The following is a 16,948-nucleotide window of genomic DNA, read 5'->3' as shown; positions in this document are numbered from 1 at the left end:
CTAAGATTTTTACAGTATTTTGAGCTGAATTTTCATCTTTATCGGTTTAAGTGCCCACGTAGGGGATCAGCAGAGGAAATTGAGTTGAGACTAATAGTTAACAATTTACCGTACATCATGGATTTTCGGTCAAGTGATAAAAGGCTGGCAGGAAATGAGAAATTGATATCTCAACTAAGAGTAAACATGTGTTAAGTGTAGCTTTTACAAGATTGTTTGATAAATTATAAATTGGTTTAGGCAGAGCACAATCTGTACTGACATATTTTGGTTAGTTTGAAGCTGTTAACACCAACGCTTGAAATAAGTTTATACATCTGGAGGCAGATCTGTGGCCGATGTAAATTGTCATAGTGCTAATGATGTTAATTGGGTTCCATCACTTCATGCTGATGGAAGTCTGCCTTAGTGTCTGTAATAAACAGTGGTTTGTATTCTTGGAATGTGAGTCTGAGAAGCAGCTGGAATTATCTTAGGAAGGTAACTAGATTTTTGTTAGGGAGGCTTTTAAGCAAATGAATTTTTTTTCAAGCTTAGTTGGTAGTTACGTTTGAGATGAAACACGCAAGTTACCTTCTTACTTTTTGAGAGATGTTGGAAGAGGGATGTTAGACGTTTTGGGAGAGATGTTAGAAGTTTTGGGCCTAAATCATGTCTTCATTCTTCAAAAGCTTTTGTAAATGCTTCACTTTGGGCATGGTTTCCCTGATAACAGTAACACTGCTCATATGTCACAGCCAGCGTGTGCAGCCTTGGATGCTGAAAAGCGTGTAGGAATGTTTGTGCGCTGCTTAAGATCTCCTGTCTAGAGAGCAAGAAATTATTTTGTTTTAGGTTATCTAGAAAAGTTCTTCTAAAGTTTAGTGGTAGAGGATCTGCCCAGCAGCACCGTCTGTGTTTGCTGAGGTGAAGCCAGACAAGCCCAGCAGCCTCGCTGCGCTGCATTTCCTAAATCGATGTTAGGGTTTGGCATAACTGTGTTACTTTCTGTTGCAGATCCGTGTTTGTATATTCCCCGTTTTGCACACATGCTGGAGTTCGGGGATAAGAACCACGAGGTGTCCATGACGGCTCTGAGGCTGCTGCAGAGGATGAAGAGGGACTGGATGCACACCGGGCGCCGGCCCTCGGGGCTCTGCGGGGCAGGTACATCCGAGCCTGGCCGTGTCCCTTCCCCCACTTCTCACTGGTGATATCCACCTTTCAGGGGTTTTGTTCTGTCAGGCATCTACAGATTATATAGGTCTTCATGGAAATAGTGTCTGAAACTATAACTTCATTTTTGCCCTTTCTCCTACAGTACTTGCTCAGACCCTTTGTAGCTTACAGTTTGATTTTTTTTTTTAAGCTCCTTTCTGGTGCTTTTCTTGCCCCTACTCTGCAGGCTCTAGCTGCTAAAAGGTTTTTTTTTGTCAGCTAAAATGATACCATTAGTACAAGCACTTTGATTTGTGTCTTTACACAGAGTCTTATGCAAGAAGTGCCCTCTTTGACCTGTTTTGTGAAACTATTTTTCTCTCTTTTCTTCATCTTTTTCCAAGATCCATCGCTGTCGTGATGCTTGCATAAACCCTATGGGTTTGGAAGGGCCAGGTTAAAAGATAAAGATAGTAGCCAGTGGGGTCAGAGTAATGAAGAGTGTAGGTAGTCACAGAGTTCATATGTGTGCTTTATTTTATTTGAAAGGTCTTGCATGTTTATGCATGAATGAGAATGCTCAGACCTTTGAGAACCCAGGACTATGCAAATTTTTTTTTGACATTTCTAGCTCCTTTTTGTTAATAGTACTTGATTGTTGCACATTGCTAAAAATTTGAATATAGTCTATGGGAGAGCAGTCTGCTCTTTGATTGCTACATGAGCTGTATCCACACGAGCAAGTAATTTAATTCAACAGACATGGATCAATAGATGGAAGCAGGTGGTGCTGAGCCCCCTCCATCCATCCATGCAATATGCAGCTCACGTGTTGGACTGTGGACTGGGTTTAGTTTGGTTCCCTGGCTTAAAAGTCTTTGCCACGTATAGCTCAAATGACCAATTGTTAGTTCAGCCCTGATGTTCCTGTTAGGAGCACTTTAAACACATACCTGAAGTGCAGCTCTGGTTTAGTTTCCTCTATAAAAAAGCACTTTTTTATGGTTAAAACTGCTCTGTGCAGTGAGCTACTGTATGATGAGTGAGGGTGGTGCTTCAAAGCAGAGCTGGTGCTCTGAATTAAGATGCCATGTAAATGCAACTGGTTATCTGGCTGTGTAGAGGGTCTTGCAGGAGAGCACTTGGGCACCAGCAAGACAGGGATGGTAGTGGCAGCAATGAGGAGACCAGCTTAGGCACATTCAGTGTTTCTCTGGAGATTTTTTTATTTGGGGCAGAATTCAGTGAGTCCTGCTAAAAAGATGGTAGCTGAAAATAAGTGATCATTGAAATATTCTTGTGCTGTAGTTTCCCAAATGTTAAAGCACTGAATTTTTCAGGGTGCAGCTTGCAGTCAGCTTAGTGGGTAGAAAGCAAAGTTTGTGAAGTCAAGTCCATCACCAGTGTTCAGGGACACAGCTGAGCACAGGCATTTACAGCTCCTTAGCTGAAGGCAGGGACAAAGAGAGGCTACGGTTACCTGACTGTTTTCTGCTTTTCTCCTGGAAATTTCCCTTTTTCTGATATTAACTTTCTCTGCTTGTTCTCTAGCTCTGCTAGTGGCAGCAAGAATGCATGATTTCCGACGGACTGTTAAAGAGGTCATCAGGGTGGTGAAGGTTTGTGAGTCTACATTAAGGAAAAGGTCAGTGCAGTCTTACTGCTTTCATCTTTGGTTTACTGTACTGAACAGTGATATAGTCTAAAATAAATGTATATTGGAGAAAACCAGGTTATTTTTGTAAGTGCCATCAATCAAATAAGTATTTGTTTTAGCTGGTCATTTTAAAGTGCTAACACCTCACCTCTTATGTAAGGCCTCAAATCCTCAGCAAAGATAGTAAGGAACACTCTGCCTATTTAACAGGTGAAGACTTGAAGGCAAAATAATGCTGTGTCAGTAATATTAACAGTATTGTCATGTCCTCAGAAAAAATAATTTATTGATTCTCAAAGCTGACAGTCTGCTGTGAGGTTTTATTTTTCATTAATCCAGAAGCCAAGTGATGAAAAGTCTTGTCTTTAAGCTGTTATTGCACAGAACTTTTCAAAATATTTTGCTGAAGTGTTCATTTTTGGTAGTGTTGCACTGCTAATAAATAGAAGACAGCGCAGTGAATCTAATTTTAAGTTCAGTGAAGGATCCCCTGAAAATGGGAGTTTTCCCAGTAACTTTTGTGTGTTTATTTTTTTAAAGATCAAGTAGTGTTTTCCATAGTTTAATGATGCAAGCAGATACCCAGTTTCTGTCATTTTACTTTTGAAAATTTGTAACATACTCTTTCCCCTTAGTTTGAGTTAAAAATGCCCTAACTGAAATATCATGATTTCTGTTGCCCACAGCTGGAAATTCTTTTATCATCAATATATTCTGATATTTGTTCCCCCAGAGTCTGTGTTTAGAAAGCTTCCTTAGTGTCTCTCTTCACCTTGCTGGGATCATCTTAAGCACATCCAACTGAGCATAATACTTGTTAAAAATATTCACTTATTAATTGTGGAAAATGTTTTTGTCCCAGGTCTTCATTGATGGAACAGGAATGATGCTATTTTCCAACTATGCATGGGTGGTATAGAGATAAATAAAAAGTGTTTTAAATGCTTTCAGGTACTACAACTATAAGGATGGAGCAGTACCAATGCCACCTTTTTTTTCTCTGGCCAAAAGGTCGTGTGTTTCAGTTGTGCATTTTGTATGATTAATGAGTTATGCACCACAATCTACTCCAAGATGCTTTGGTTAAATAGCTAAAGAGTTTGTACTTACTAAGAAAATAAGCATAATAAATTAGAGTTGGAAGGGAAATTAATTTGAGCAATTGTTTCAAGCGAGAAAATCTTACTTCAAAATTCATGCTTTGAAATGTTTACTCAAGTCACACACATCAACTAAAATGACAGCCTTATTTACTTTGACAGGGTAAACGTGACAGCTGAATTATTTTCAGGCAGCTATAATTACAACTATTTATCACGAATCTATAAATTTGATTGATGTTTTTCAAATAAGAGCACGTTATATAGTATTTAACGAAGGCAAATAAAAAAAATACCTTTGAATAACTCTTTCTGCACTCTAGTTTTTTCCTCTTCTTTCAAGAATTCCTTTCAAAATGCCATCAAATAGAATTTGTCTAAATGAATAAGATCTTATTTCACATTCTTAAAAATTCCTTTGCTTCTCAGTTTGATGTGCAGTTTTATTTCCTTTTAATTATAGTTACTCTGGTTGGTAAAGAGTAGCTGCTGCTGTGTTTTATGAAGGTGTTGGATGCTGTGCTCACTGCTGATGGCTTTGCCCTGACAGCTCCAGAAGTGAAACCCAACATGAGGTCCAGATAATGCTGACACTTCCAGCCTGCAGGTTCTGCTGTGTGGTTTGATTCAGCTCCCAGCTGCCTTCCTGGGGAAGCACAGGCTGTTGGAAGCTGGGTTTGCTTTGGTGCCCGTGGCAGAAATCTGCAGGGGGAGGTCCCACATGATGTGTGTTTGCCTGGGAGGGACAGGAATGTATGGATGAGGATGCAGGAACGGTGCTCTTTAAGAAATCCTGATTGGGAATTCCTGGGAATGTTTGGGGAAGACCCTCAGCAAGGCATGGCAGCCCTTCCCTGAGAAGGACCCTATTTCTGGTCCTGGCAGTGCAGCTGGTGAGTCTGGATTAGTTCACCCTGTTGTCCATCAGCTGGAGAGCACCAAGCCCGCCTGCCTGGAGGCTGTGTCCTCTTCCACTGCTCTGAGCTGGAGGAGTAGCTCTGAGGAGGAGGCTCACAAAAATGTGGAGTATCTCCAGGTCATAAAAATTCACACCCTGGTCATTAGGGGAATCTGTTGTGGAAGGAAAAAGTGACAAAGCATGGCCCATGTGTGCTGTCACTCTTCCTTCAACGAAGAGTTCTTAATTTGGGCATTGGTTTGGTTAAAAAGCTGTGCTTGTTTATTTTTAATGTGAGTGGGTTTTTGGTAATACTGGTAGAGAAAACTTTGAAGTCACTTTGCAGGGCCTCCTAGCTTTATGTTTTGAAGCACACAATTAAAATGTAAAGCTTGTTGCTGTTGTTGGAAGCGAACTTATTAAATATTAATAAATGCACTGATAATTCTATCTCATTTCCAGTCTAATTGAAATTATATTAACTTATATATCACTTCATATATTCAAAGTACTGTACAAATATTAGCTAATTAGTCAAATTGTTATTTTCTATGTAATCATCCGTGGAGGTAGCAGAAATTAACTTTTAATAAACCCAGTCCTTTTATTTAGTTGAGTCCTCACATTTGTGCCTGTGTTCAATGCACCTGTCTTCGCCTCTGTCTTTTTAACCTCTAAATACTTTGCCCCTTCATCTTTTTATTCACCTCTTGCATGCTTTCTCTGTTGTACATTTTGTATTATCTTCAGTAAGAATCATTCTTGTGATACTTGTCCATTGTGCATTATCTAATACTGTGCAGTCCTTATGCCTGTTTGAAGATCTTAGGCACTTCTTCCATAGAATTAAAAAAAAAAAAATCTGCTTATCTTTCTTAACATTTGCATTTTGCTGCTTTGACTTGCTCACTTTATCTTTAAATTGAACTGCTTTTTGCATTAGAAAGTACTTCTTCTCAGTTCCATAAAGTACTATCTGCTAAGAAACGTATTTGTGATGAACTTCAGAAGCAGTAAAGCTTCATTTAGAAGAAATTGGAACGAAAGGCTGGAATGGGTTTAAATTGCTTGGTTTTGGGGTGATTGCTTTTTTCTCACAACCTCACAGTGTTTTGGGAAGGAAGACAAGACTTGTTACGAAGGAGCTTCATTCCTTTGCTTATATCCTGGGGACCCTGTTACAGCTCTTTCAATGACTGAGGTGGTAATTTTCTGAAAAAAATTAAAGATTTATGCATAGAGATAAATGTCCTGAATGTACTGCCTGCAGCTTTTCTTTTTTTTTAATAATTTTATTTCTGTATTATGTGGCTGGCATAAACCTTGTGTCTGTCACCAGCTGGACAGATGCCTGAGAGAGCAGGCAAAGAGAGGAGCTGTACATGAGTCAGGGTGAGAAGGGAAGGTAAGAGGGGCATGGGTAGCTGTGAGGTGGTTGTGAGGTTGTTATTCAAAACAGGAAAGCCCTATCAAGGCCAGGACTGAAGGGAAAGGTGTGTAGGAGTCAGTGTTGGGCTGTGATCCAAGTACAGCCATGCTAAAATTCTGTGGAGGGTATCCAGTGAGTCAGGGAGAGCTGGCCACCTGAGGGGCTTGAGCGTGGAGGGGCTGAGGATGCTCAGAATGTCAGAGTCATGTAAGGGCTCTTGCTTGAAGTGTGATGTGGAGAGAAGCATTTAGAACACCAGGAGATTTATTTCATGTAAAGGACCTGGTGGTGGTGTCTGCTCTGATCTCAGCTCAGCAACTGAGCAGCTCCTTTGCTGGCTGCCTAAGCTAAATGGAGAAATATCTCATGTCTCCAGTTCAATCAATTCAAGTGGCTTACAGATGATTTCAGAAACCTTTCTAGTATGGTGAGTAAAATACAACTTGATCCATGTGGGCTGATACTGCATACCTTTGTAAGTTGGATGGTCTGGTTTAATAAAATCAAAAAAAAGGTTTTATTTCTGAGGAATCCAATTTCACAGGCACTGTTCCTTTTTATAAATCCAGCTTCTATACAGTTATCAAGTTGATACATTAACTAGATTCCTAATAGTACATCATACTTAAAGATATAATTTCAAAATGATTTGGTGACTCTTACTTTTGAAACAATCAGTAACTTGTTTGCACTAACTGAGGCTTAGATCTTGTAAACAGTTTTCCTATGTTTGACTTTTCTCATCTGAGTGGCTGTTGAGAAATTAAACAGCTCTATTTTTCTTTTCCAGGAGATCATAGAGTGCTTTTGACAGACCACAGTAGAGGAACCATGCTAATGAAGCAGAATTTTAAGGAATGCTAACACATTTTGTTTCATTAGCATGGTGTGAGCTTTTGAATCAGAGGGGAAAAAAAGGGGAAAAATTTTCAGGTGGTTTAGACTGACAGAATTCTGGGATGGCCAGGGAGGTGCTGGTAGGATTATCCAGGGGCTGATAGTGGGTCACAAGTGTTAATGCAAGTTAACTCTGTGTGTAAGCATTTGTAGAATGAGGGCTTTAAAATTCATGCTAATAAATTTGTGACAGTTTTAAATCTCTGTGTTGGTGTGAGCAAGTAACAGGAACTAATTCTGAAGGGTGCTTTATTTAGTACAATCTTTAGAGGTACCTGTTCTTAATACTTAGAGATATCAGAGAGTTGCCAGCAAATGAGCCCCATAAATTATCAGTCACCTATTAATTGGAAGTAAATGACTGTGTCTATGCTCTTAGTCCATTGCAAAAAAAGGTGATGTGTATTAATGTTGGAAGTTGTGTAAAGGGAGAATATTTCTCTTTAACAGTTGCATTTGGCCAGGAACAGACAGAATAATTTAGCACAGCTCAGGTGTTAGGTTGTAAGTTGTAAAACCACAGCAACTGAATCACCTCTGATTTTGTCCTTACTTTTAATAATGAGATACTCATTCATACAGGCTTAAAACTACCTTTTATGTTACTGCAAATACTTGTAAAATTATATATATGTACAATGTTCACATATCAGGAGATTACCCTTCTATTTGTTTACTTACTGGTGGCTGCTGGAAAACTTTTTGTTATGTCATCTGGGAAGCATTTAATAACTATTTCAGATATATGTTCTATATTCAGTATCACTTTTAGGGTATGTGTTTACATACTTCCATAAATAGTTCATGTGTAAACATTGTATGGCTTGGAAAAAAATAAGGAGAGAAGGATGATGCAATAGACTGTTAGATTTGTAGTGTAGACATAGTGATGGTTTGAACACTAGTGTTGAATTCTGAGCTTCTCTGCTGTGAGTGCACAGGTTTGGAGTGGCAGGAAGCACTGATGAGGGTTAAATTAGAACAGTGGGGGTGTTCTGCAATATTCTGGCTCTTCACTAAGACACAAAAGTATATCCCTAACTTTTCCAGAGTCTGGAATTGTCTGAGGTGTCAAATCAGCTGATCTATTGCTAGAATGTTTGTAGTTGATACGACAGTTAAGATTGTATAGATATCATGTAAGTTATTACTTATGGTTTTAATTGTATTGTTAATTTGGGAAAACTCAGGGGTTTTTAGTTGCTAGCACCAATTTATCTTGCAATAAAGGTTCTTTTTAATATGTTTCTGCTAAGTGTGGCGTATTCAGTTTATTCTTTTTCTAATCCATTGATAAAATATTTTAAGTACTTTAAAAAGACCTCTCACAACAGGTAACTTTAAGGGTGATGGCTCAGGCTAAACCCCACGTTCCCTCTTTAACAAAACAGCTCTCTCTGCAGTTGTAATTTGTTTGCCCTTCTGTATGGAGATGCCTCTGCTCATGCTGCCTGCTTTCCAGAGCTCGATGGTGATTGTGTACAGGCAGGAGGACACCGTGGCTATTCCTGAATAGTCTCTGCTTAGAAGTCCCTCTTGGGCTTTGAACTTGGGCTCCTGAAGGATTTGTGAGTTGGAGTCCAGAAGTCCTTGTTCTTTTGTGGTCTTTGTCACACCCCACTGCTGCAGAATTAAACACTAAACCTGAGCCCTTAGCTGCACACACGAGTCTTTTTTTTTCCATCACTGCAGACTGGATTCAGGAGTCTTCACTGTTTTTTTCAGAACAAAACAAAGTAAAAAGGACGTTGCATGTAACTTCAAAATGATTGACCCATTTTCCCTTATTGGGAGTTAAATTAAGTGTGAATAGAATCGGTTTGCTGGTTTGTGCACAAAAGTGCCTTATCAGAAGCAGAGGTGTGGTTTTGTCTGTAAGTGGATAACACAACAACTGTGGAAATTTTTCTATGTATAAAAGGGTTGGGGTTAGAGGCAGATGACACCGGGATCTGGAAAAACTTCTCCCAAAGGAATTTTCTTGAAAGAGTTTGCTGTGAGAAACAGTAAGAGGATGGTTTATACTGGAAGTTGAATCTTAGCCTGAGCTTTAGTGGTTGCCTCTGCTTTGACTATAAATAGAAAATCCTTGTCTGCCAAATTTCAATTTTTAGAGCCTTTTTGAATTTGTGCCAAGGAAATAATATTTTAATTTGTGTATCTGTTTATTTTCCCTCTGTCTGTGCATAACTTAAAGTGGCAACTCTTACTAAATTTTTTTAGGTTAACAAAAGTGAAAAACGAACTTGGATAGCATTTTTATGTGGGACTTAAAAAATAGCCTGTAGCTATTTTTTTTTTCCATGAAGCCACTCCCTTGCCCCTGAAATTATTGTGTTTATAATTAAGGTTGTGTCAGTTTTTCTTAACTGCCAGACTAATGTTGCTTTGTTTCATGTGGTGCAGACTGCTGCAGCATCAGTTTGTTGCCTTGGTGGCATGTGACCAAACAGTGGATAAAATTAAAGAATGTTTAAAAATATGTAGACAGGATATCAGGCAATGTAAAATGTTGAGGCAGGCGAGTGGTTGGCAGGCACAGGTATTTATTTACATCAAGTTAAAGGAGAAAATGCTGAGTGTGCAGCTTGCTCTCCCACGGAGATGATGCTCAAGCTGGGATCCTGACCATCAAGGATGGTTCCTCATTTTGGGAGAAGGGTTAGAGCCTTGGGAGCAGGACTTGAGAGAAGTGAAAAAATAACATTCTGCTCTAAATTTGCATCACCACCAGCCTGTGCTTAAACTGTGATGCTGGCAGCCTCCCCCTTGGGTGGTCAGCCCTGCCCTCTTGGCTTGGATCGGGGCTGAGGAAAGGAGGGAGGGCAGGGCTGTGGGACTGGGTGCTGGTGGTCTGCTCAGGTGGTTGAACTGTGCTGTGCTCTGGGTTTGAGCTCCTTGGCAGTAACCGTGATGTAGCTCTGCCCTGTCCTAGTGCAGCCAGGCTGAGGGTGTTGGGAGAGACCCATCCTGCCTTGTGTGGGAGCTGGGGCTCGGGCTGGAGCTCGTGGCAGCTCCGGCTCGCTGCCTCACCGCAGGGCTGATGTCTGATGGGCACAGGGTACGTGACGTGACTCAGGTGACGCCGTGGACAGGAGAGGGACAGAGCCTGAGGTGTCTGCAGGGCTTAGGTGCTGACACCCAGGATGTCATCTTGTCCCCAGCCTGGCTTCATGGGTTTTGCTCCCTGCGTTTTTCTGGCTGCTCAGAGGTGCACAGAGGTGGTGCTGCTTTGGTGGGGCTCTGGCAGCTCATCTCAGACTCAGAGCAACTGTTGGATAAATAAACGGTGTGTTTTTGCCAAAGTGCACCTTGGCTTTTAACACTGGGAGGAGAGCAATGTTTTAATAAGGTGAGGCTGGTGTGGAGGAAGAGTCTTGCTGAAGTGGGGCTGCCTGTGAGTGCATGATTCATTCGTGGAGAGATGGATGGCTGTTCTTTAATGATTGTGACTGGGAAGATCCATGCTCCTTGAATGATGCATGGGTTTGGCATTAAGTGAATCCTGAATTTTAATAATAATAATAATAATAATAATAGTGCCCTAGCCAGGTTTTCCCTCTAACCTGATAGATGTGACTCCCTCCTGGAAGGTGGGTAATGCATGCTGGAAGCCTGTTAACGCCAAGAAAGATTTCTGGTCTTTTAATTAAAAGCTGGGTGCTGCTGCTGCCAACAGCATCCTCCTCTCCTTTCCAATTTGATCTGAAAGAGAGGAGGAGGGAGCTGGTCCCTGGTACTCTGAGGGAAGGGTTTGGACTGTCAGTCACTCTTAAGTACATGGCTAATTTGGGGCTTTGTGGAGATGCTTGAATTCCAAAAGCAAGTCTAGTTTTCGGAGGCTTTCTTCTCCTCAGCTGGCATAGCCATGCATGGGCTTGGTGTGCTGCTTGCTGTTGGAGTCACACAGAGGTGCCTGGCTCTCTGTGCATTTCATGACATGAGAGGCTGCCTCTGGCCTCTGGCCCCTGCTGCAGGAGTGGGATGTCTCCAGGCAAAGTGTCCTGCAGTTGCAGCCTGCCTACACCCTTCTTCATGGGCTGTCTTGTCTTCCTCCTCAATTTATGAAGGAAGAAACACAGAACCTGATGAGGATATAGTAGGAGAGTGTGGCCCTGTGCTCCTGGCTTTGACCCTCGTGTTGGCTAGAAACTGAATTTCTGTCCTAGAGAAAATTCCCTCTTCAGAGAGACTTTTATTGCAACCAGAGGTAGAGGAGAAAAGTGAGGAGAAAACCACAACTGTTTTTCGGGGGATAGAAATGCAGAAAGGTCCTGTGCTGAGAGCACTGAATCACCATTTTTAGTTCCCTAGCTTTGCAGATGGAAGCTGTTGTCAGCTCTGCTTCCTCTGAAAGATGGGAATATTCCAGTGAAGCAGCTGCAGACCCATCATTGCCATTTTCCCATGGAAAATGTTGATATTATTAAAAGGGCACTTTCTGTCAGAGAAGCATTCTGCCAGACGTTTCCTGACCTGGCTTTGTACTTAACCTTTTGTCTCATTTTCTCCATCTGTAAAATGGATGTGCTTATTCTCAGCCACCTGTATAAAATGCTGGTATTTGTGGATTAAGTTATGACCACGTGGTATTATTTAAGATTGAATTCCTGTGAAAGACTCATCTGCTTTCATGGCAATTCCCCATGGAGCCAGTCTGATCTCTCACATAGGTAGGAACTTTAAAAATGCAAACATTAAACAAATCCAAAGTTGATTATTGTCAAATTATGTTCATCCATCTATTTAACCTGTGTGATGTGCAAATGATCAATTTATTTTACCACTGCTTCTGTGTGTCCTGAGAAGATTATTTCTCATCCCTCTTCCAGCCTGCTGAAGAGATGTTACTTTAACATTTGCTTTGTGTAAATTAATCATGATGACATATCAGCAAGATTTTTGAGCAAACTCCTAAACAAGGATGACAGATATTTTATTTGGTGAATCCATTTTGTTGTTGCTGTTGATAACAAGAGCAACGAGAGGGGAGGAATGAGCTGTGTTTCTTGTCTTAGTTTTGTCTATACTTAATTGATTGTAGGGGCTGCAGTATTTCTGTTCAGTCTTTGTTCATCAAAAAAAAAGTATGTTGCAGACTCTAATAAATCAAAAGCTAATTTGGGCATGAAAAGATACTTTCTTTGCAGCAGATGAAACAATTAGTAGCACTTCAGTTTTGATGTAGTCTGTGTTTGAGCCAGAGCTGCTACGGGTGACATGTTTATTCTGTAGCTTGGCTGTTTGCAAATTTTGTTACTTTCAAAGGAGTTGTTGTAGATGTTTTGGTCATGTGCTGTGTGCTTTGGTAGGTTGACAGAGTTTCAAGATACACCAACCAGTCAGCTGACCATAGATGAGTTTATGAAGATTGACTTGGAGGAAGAATGTGATCCTCCTTCGTTTACAGCAGGTCAAAAAAAATTGAAGATACAGGAGGTAAATTCTGAATTGGATGCTCTCTGTGGTTCTTTCCTCTCTCCTCCCTCTGTGCATTCCCTTTTGAATTTAGTTAATGCTAACTCCTAACTGACCAGCCCTTGGTAAGATTTAGTACATTTATTTTGAGGTTCTTGAGAGAGGGATGAGCATTAGTGCATATGGTACCCATTAACTAAAGATACTTTTTGATTTATTGGCAAAGGGATAGTTTCCCAATTGAAAAGGTCATGGGATTAGAAACCATGCACTGTTTTAAAGGTGATACCTGGGGTTAGGAGAAGTGCCATTACAGAGAACTTCTTTTAAATAGTTATGAAAACAATAACCCATTTACTTTAACGAGACTGCTGGTGGTTTTGTGTGGTACAACACCCACTTCCACAGAGATTAGTTCTCATGTGGCTTGATTTCTTTACAAATCATGAACTAAAGCTGGCAGCAGCGAAGAAGATTTTACTGCTGCCCTAGTCAGTTCTTATATTATTGTTTTGTTAGGGTTTTTGCTTGTTCTAACTGTGCTATCATTTAAGGTCTGTAGGGGTGTTAGTGATGTTCTCAAGAACCGGCCAGGTGCTGTAGGTCAGAGCTTCCCTCTGCCATCACCAGTGTGCTCTGTCTGGTGTGGGCACTCCAGTGTCAGCACTGTCCTTGCACTTCTCACATCTACAGGCACAGTCACAGGGTCTGACTGCTGGAGAATGAGGCCTTTTATTTACAGCTTGCCAGACTGGAGGCTCTTTTTGAAGTATAAAAATGGGGGAGATAACATTTTGAAATTGGTCAGTGTTTTGAGACCTGTCTGTCATGCCTGTCTGACACTACAAAGTAATTTCAGTGGTGATTCAAAACCTGCTTATGCTTTTGAAATACCCTGCCATTCTCTGTCTCTGTGTATAGCTCACAAACAGTTTAAAATTGTGCATATTTTTTCAGTAATTTTATGTTTATTTTGTCTATTGTCATTTCAGCTTGAAAAGGCATTATCAAAAAAGCTGGAGGATTTTGAAGGTATGAGTTGTGTTTAGTGTAACATATCACTCATTTCTTCAATATTGCATCGATGATCGCTGAGTTTTATTTTTATTTCAACACCACAGGAGAAATATCGAGCTACCAAGATGAAATAGAGAGTGAATTAGAAAACAGCAGACCGAAAGCAAAAGGCGTATTTGCAAATTTCACTAAAGATGGTAAGTCTATAAAGTCTTATGACTCCTTAAATAGTATTGAGCTCAGATCTGGCAGTCGGGAGTGAATGAATGTTATGGTGATAAATGTGATCATATATATAGTGCTTGCATAGTACAAGATCTCTTGCGTTGGGGTTCTCTCTGCCAAATAGGTGGTTCATAAATCAGTCTTCAAAACAACCACATTGTTCATTGCAGGGATAGTTCATTAATGATTTCAGTTGTTTTTCTTTCCTGGTGCGGTATAAGCTTGGCACTGGCACCTGAGAATGTTTCTTTTTATCACTGAAAGTGCAGTGGACCAGTATCTAGACCCTTCTGTCACCAAATTCCCCAGTTGACTTCCCATATGGAAGGGCTTTGTGCTGGTTTAACTGGCTATTTTTAATTTGTAATTACACCAGGAAATAGCTGACTTCTCTCACAAAGCCCTTTTACCTAATATGATAAGATGATGCCTCTATTTTAAATGTTGACTGTAGTCACAAAAATACATTTTAATAGTCAAGGTAATGAATTTGAAGAGCATCTGGAAACTCCATGTATTCATACCCTGAACTAAAATATTGTGTATTTAGTTTACAGATTTCCTCTAAAGTTTTTTATTCTTAAAGTGAGCGCCTCTCTATTTATTTAGTTTCTGTAACAGATGGTATGCAATGATCTGTTGGGTTTTTTCCCCTTACAGATTCTATAGAAGATAATGCCTCCAGCATTTTTGGAGAGGAGGAGGCAGAAGATGAGGAACTAGAAGCAGCTGCTAATCACTTAAACAAGGACTTTTATGATGAACTTAATGAGAAGGATAGAGGTAAAAGAAATGAAGATGGGGAATGCAGAGATGGAAATGAAACTCTTGTAAGACCCCCTGCACTGGAATCCTTGCTTGGCCCATTGCCCACTGCTGCTAGTCTTGGCATAACAGAGTCCATCAAAGAGTGCATATCCACAAAGGACCAAGAGCCTGGTGAGTGGGAGTTCAGCTCAGAGCAGAAACTGGACACAGGCAGCCAGCTGTGGGTTTGTTGTGTCATTTCCATGTATCTTGTTGGTCACTGTGGTAGCAATTCTGTGAATCACCGAGACGTCGGGGTACGGGAGCTGCGAGGCTGGATGGGACCAGTGGTCTTGGTTGTTGATGTGGTTGTTGACATCTGCTCTTCTGGAAGCTGCAGGAAGATCTGGGGTGCCTAATTATTTTCTGAAGCCTGAGAATGTGTATCTCTTGGTTAAGTTGATAGTTGATCTGCAGTCATATGATAGCTGATGGGCATATTTCAAGCCATGCGCTCTCAATTAGGAAATTGGAGGAAGCAGATTCCTGTAAACATGACTGGAAATTAAAACCCAAGTATGAGAATCTTAGATCAAGACAGACTTTCTCAGGAGACATTTTACTGGAGTCAAACAGGATGCAGTCTGTCTCTGATTGAGAATCTCTGCAAATGGCAAACATTTAAAATGTTTGCAAGAGGAAATAACTGGTGTTATGATTTTTTCTTTGACACGAACTTCAGTGTGTATTGTGCTGGTTTTGCTCCATTTTTCTTAAAACCCACACATCTATTTGCATCATACAGCTCTGGATAGCACAGTGGGAGCAGGACTGATCAACTAAAGAAGCCAGTTTTGCCAGAGCCAGTATTGCAAACAGTCAGTCATCCAGGCAGGTTTGTTTGCTTTTTCATACATGTGCTTGGACTTTATGGAGACAGCTTTTTTTTTTTTAATTATTTTTGCATCTTAATGACTCTGAAAACAACGTATCTAAGGGGCATTTTATTCTTTATCACAGTTAATTTTTCCATCATAAGACACACCCATCTGAATCTGTTTTGTCAGCTTACTTTGAGGTCTGTGCAGCAGAACATTTTGTTATCCAAACTGTTGTGATGCTGATTCCTGTTCAACAGTAGCTGAACTGAACACATTCAGATTCTTACTACGTTAGTGTTCAGTCTCAGAAACATAGCAGGATGATTGCACGTTTTTATTTTGCACAAACAAATTCATGTAGAAACAATTGAGTGGCTTTGGTTTTGTTTTAATTACGATTAAGGAAAGGGATGGCTCATGGCTTGTCTTTCTCCTGGAAATCAGCGGTTCGTGTCGCAGAGAGGTCAGTCATGGCTAGAAGCTGTTGTTGTCTGGTTGGCCAGTGACCTGTAAAAAGGAGTTCTCAGTGATGGACATTTCTCAGCTGGCATTGCTATTGACCATTTTAATGGGCAGGCTGAGGACTGGGTGTAAAGATGAAGCTAAGCTGGTGTAGCCAGGGAGGTTCCTCTGAGTTGGGCTTCAGGCAGGTGGGCAGGAGAGTGCAGGGCTGCTCATGCCATGGCTTGTCTGCCTTTGCTGTTTGTTTTCTTGCAAAAGTGGAGGATGTGCCAAATGAACTGAATTTCGAAACCAAGCAGGTTTCAGTATGTTCACTCTCCTGCATCTGAGAAATCATTGCAGGTGTTTGAACAAGTACTTATTTTCTTAACATGTTATGAAGCACATATGCAAAATTACTGTTTTGTTTTCATTTTGATTATAGATCCTGGCCCAGTCTTTGTTGGATTTGGAGGGTTTTTTTGGGTGGTGAGGAGGGTGTTTGAGGGGATTTTGGGTGGATTTCTTTGTTGTTATGTTCGGTTTTGTTTTTGTGACTCTTCTAATTTATTTTAACAATTTAGAAGTTCTGTGTTAAGTCCAATTCACTTTGGTTATGCCTGTACTGCAGGGTAGTCAGTCTGGGTGCAGTTCCCAGTCTCCAGGCCCTTGCCATGTGGTGCCTGTGTGGTGTGGGTGCATCCCAGTGATGTGTGCATCATCCCCCTGAGGACCTGGTTTCCTTTGGGAAGTCATCTGTGCTCTGGAGCAGTAATGGAACCTTGTGTTTTGGGTGAGTGGGAACCAGGTCTAGCAGACAGGTTGGGAGGTACACCTGGCTTGCAGCTGGCCTGCTATTATGCAGAATAAAGAAAACCTCTTGTTAAGATGCCTCACATTGGTTACTTTTGTGTCGTAGCTCTGAACCTGATGAAAACCAGTGTGGATGATTCTGGCACCTCAGGCAATGTTGTTGAGTTCTGCCTCGTGGCTCTGGGTAGTCTGGGAAGGTAGTATTTTCTTCTGTCAGACCAACTGGTACAGTAGTAAAACTTAGACATTTTCCAGGTTTGTGGGCCCTTTTTCAGGGCTGAAAAAGAA

The 16,948-nt window shown here is 40.8% G+C and overlaps 1 protein-coding gene across 1 annotated transcript in view; it reads left to right on the top strand.

Annotated features, from left to right (window-relative positions):
• BRF1 (BRF1 RNA polymerase III transcription initiation factor subunit) overlaps window positions 1-16,948 on the top strand; it is a 172,628-nt gene that overhangs the window by 85,558 nt on the left and 70,122 nt on the right. Inside the window, exons 6-11 of the mRNA XM_038139811.1 lie at window positions 997-1,146; window positions 2,689-2,782; window positions 12,431-12,557; window positions 13,529-13,568; window positions 13,658-13,750; window positions 14,439-14,717. Of these exons, the coding sequence (XP_037995739.1) occupies window positions 997-1,146; window positions 2,689-2,782; window positions 12,431-12,557; window positions 13,529-13,568; window positions 13,658-13,750; window positions 14,439-14,717 (783 nt within the window). The remainder of the gene's footprint in view (window positions 1-996; window positions 1,147-2,688; window positions 2,783-12,430; window positions 12,558-13,528; window positions 13,569-13,657; window positions 13,751-14,438; window positions 14,718-16,948) is intronic.

The sequence above is a fragment of the Motacilla alba genome, chromosome 5, assembly GCF_015832195.1.
Source record: "Motacilla alba alba isolate MOTALB_02 chromosome 5, Motacilla_alba_V1.0_pri, whole genome shotgun sequence".
Lineage (NCBI taxonomy): Eukaryota > Metazoa > Chordata > Aves > Passeriformes > Motacillidae > Motacilla > Motacilla alba.
The sequence above is the reverse complement of the archived record's forward strand: the minus strand, read 5'-3'. Positions and strand labels throughout refer to the sequence as shown.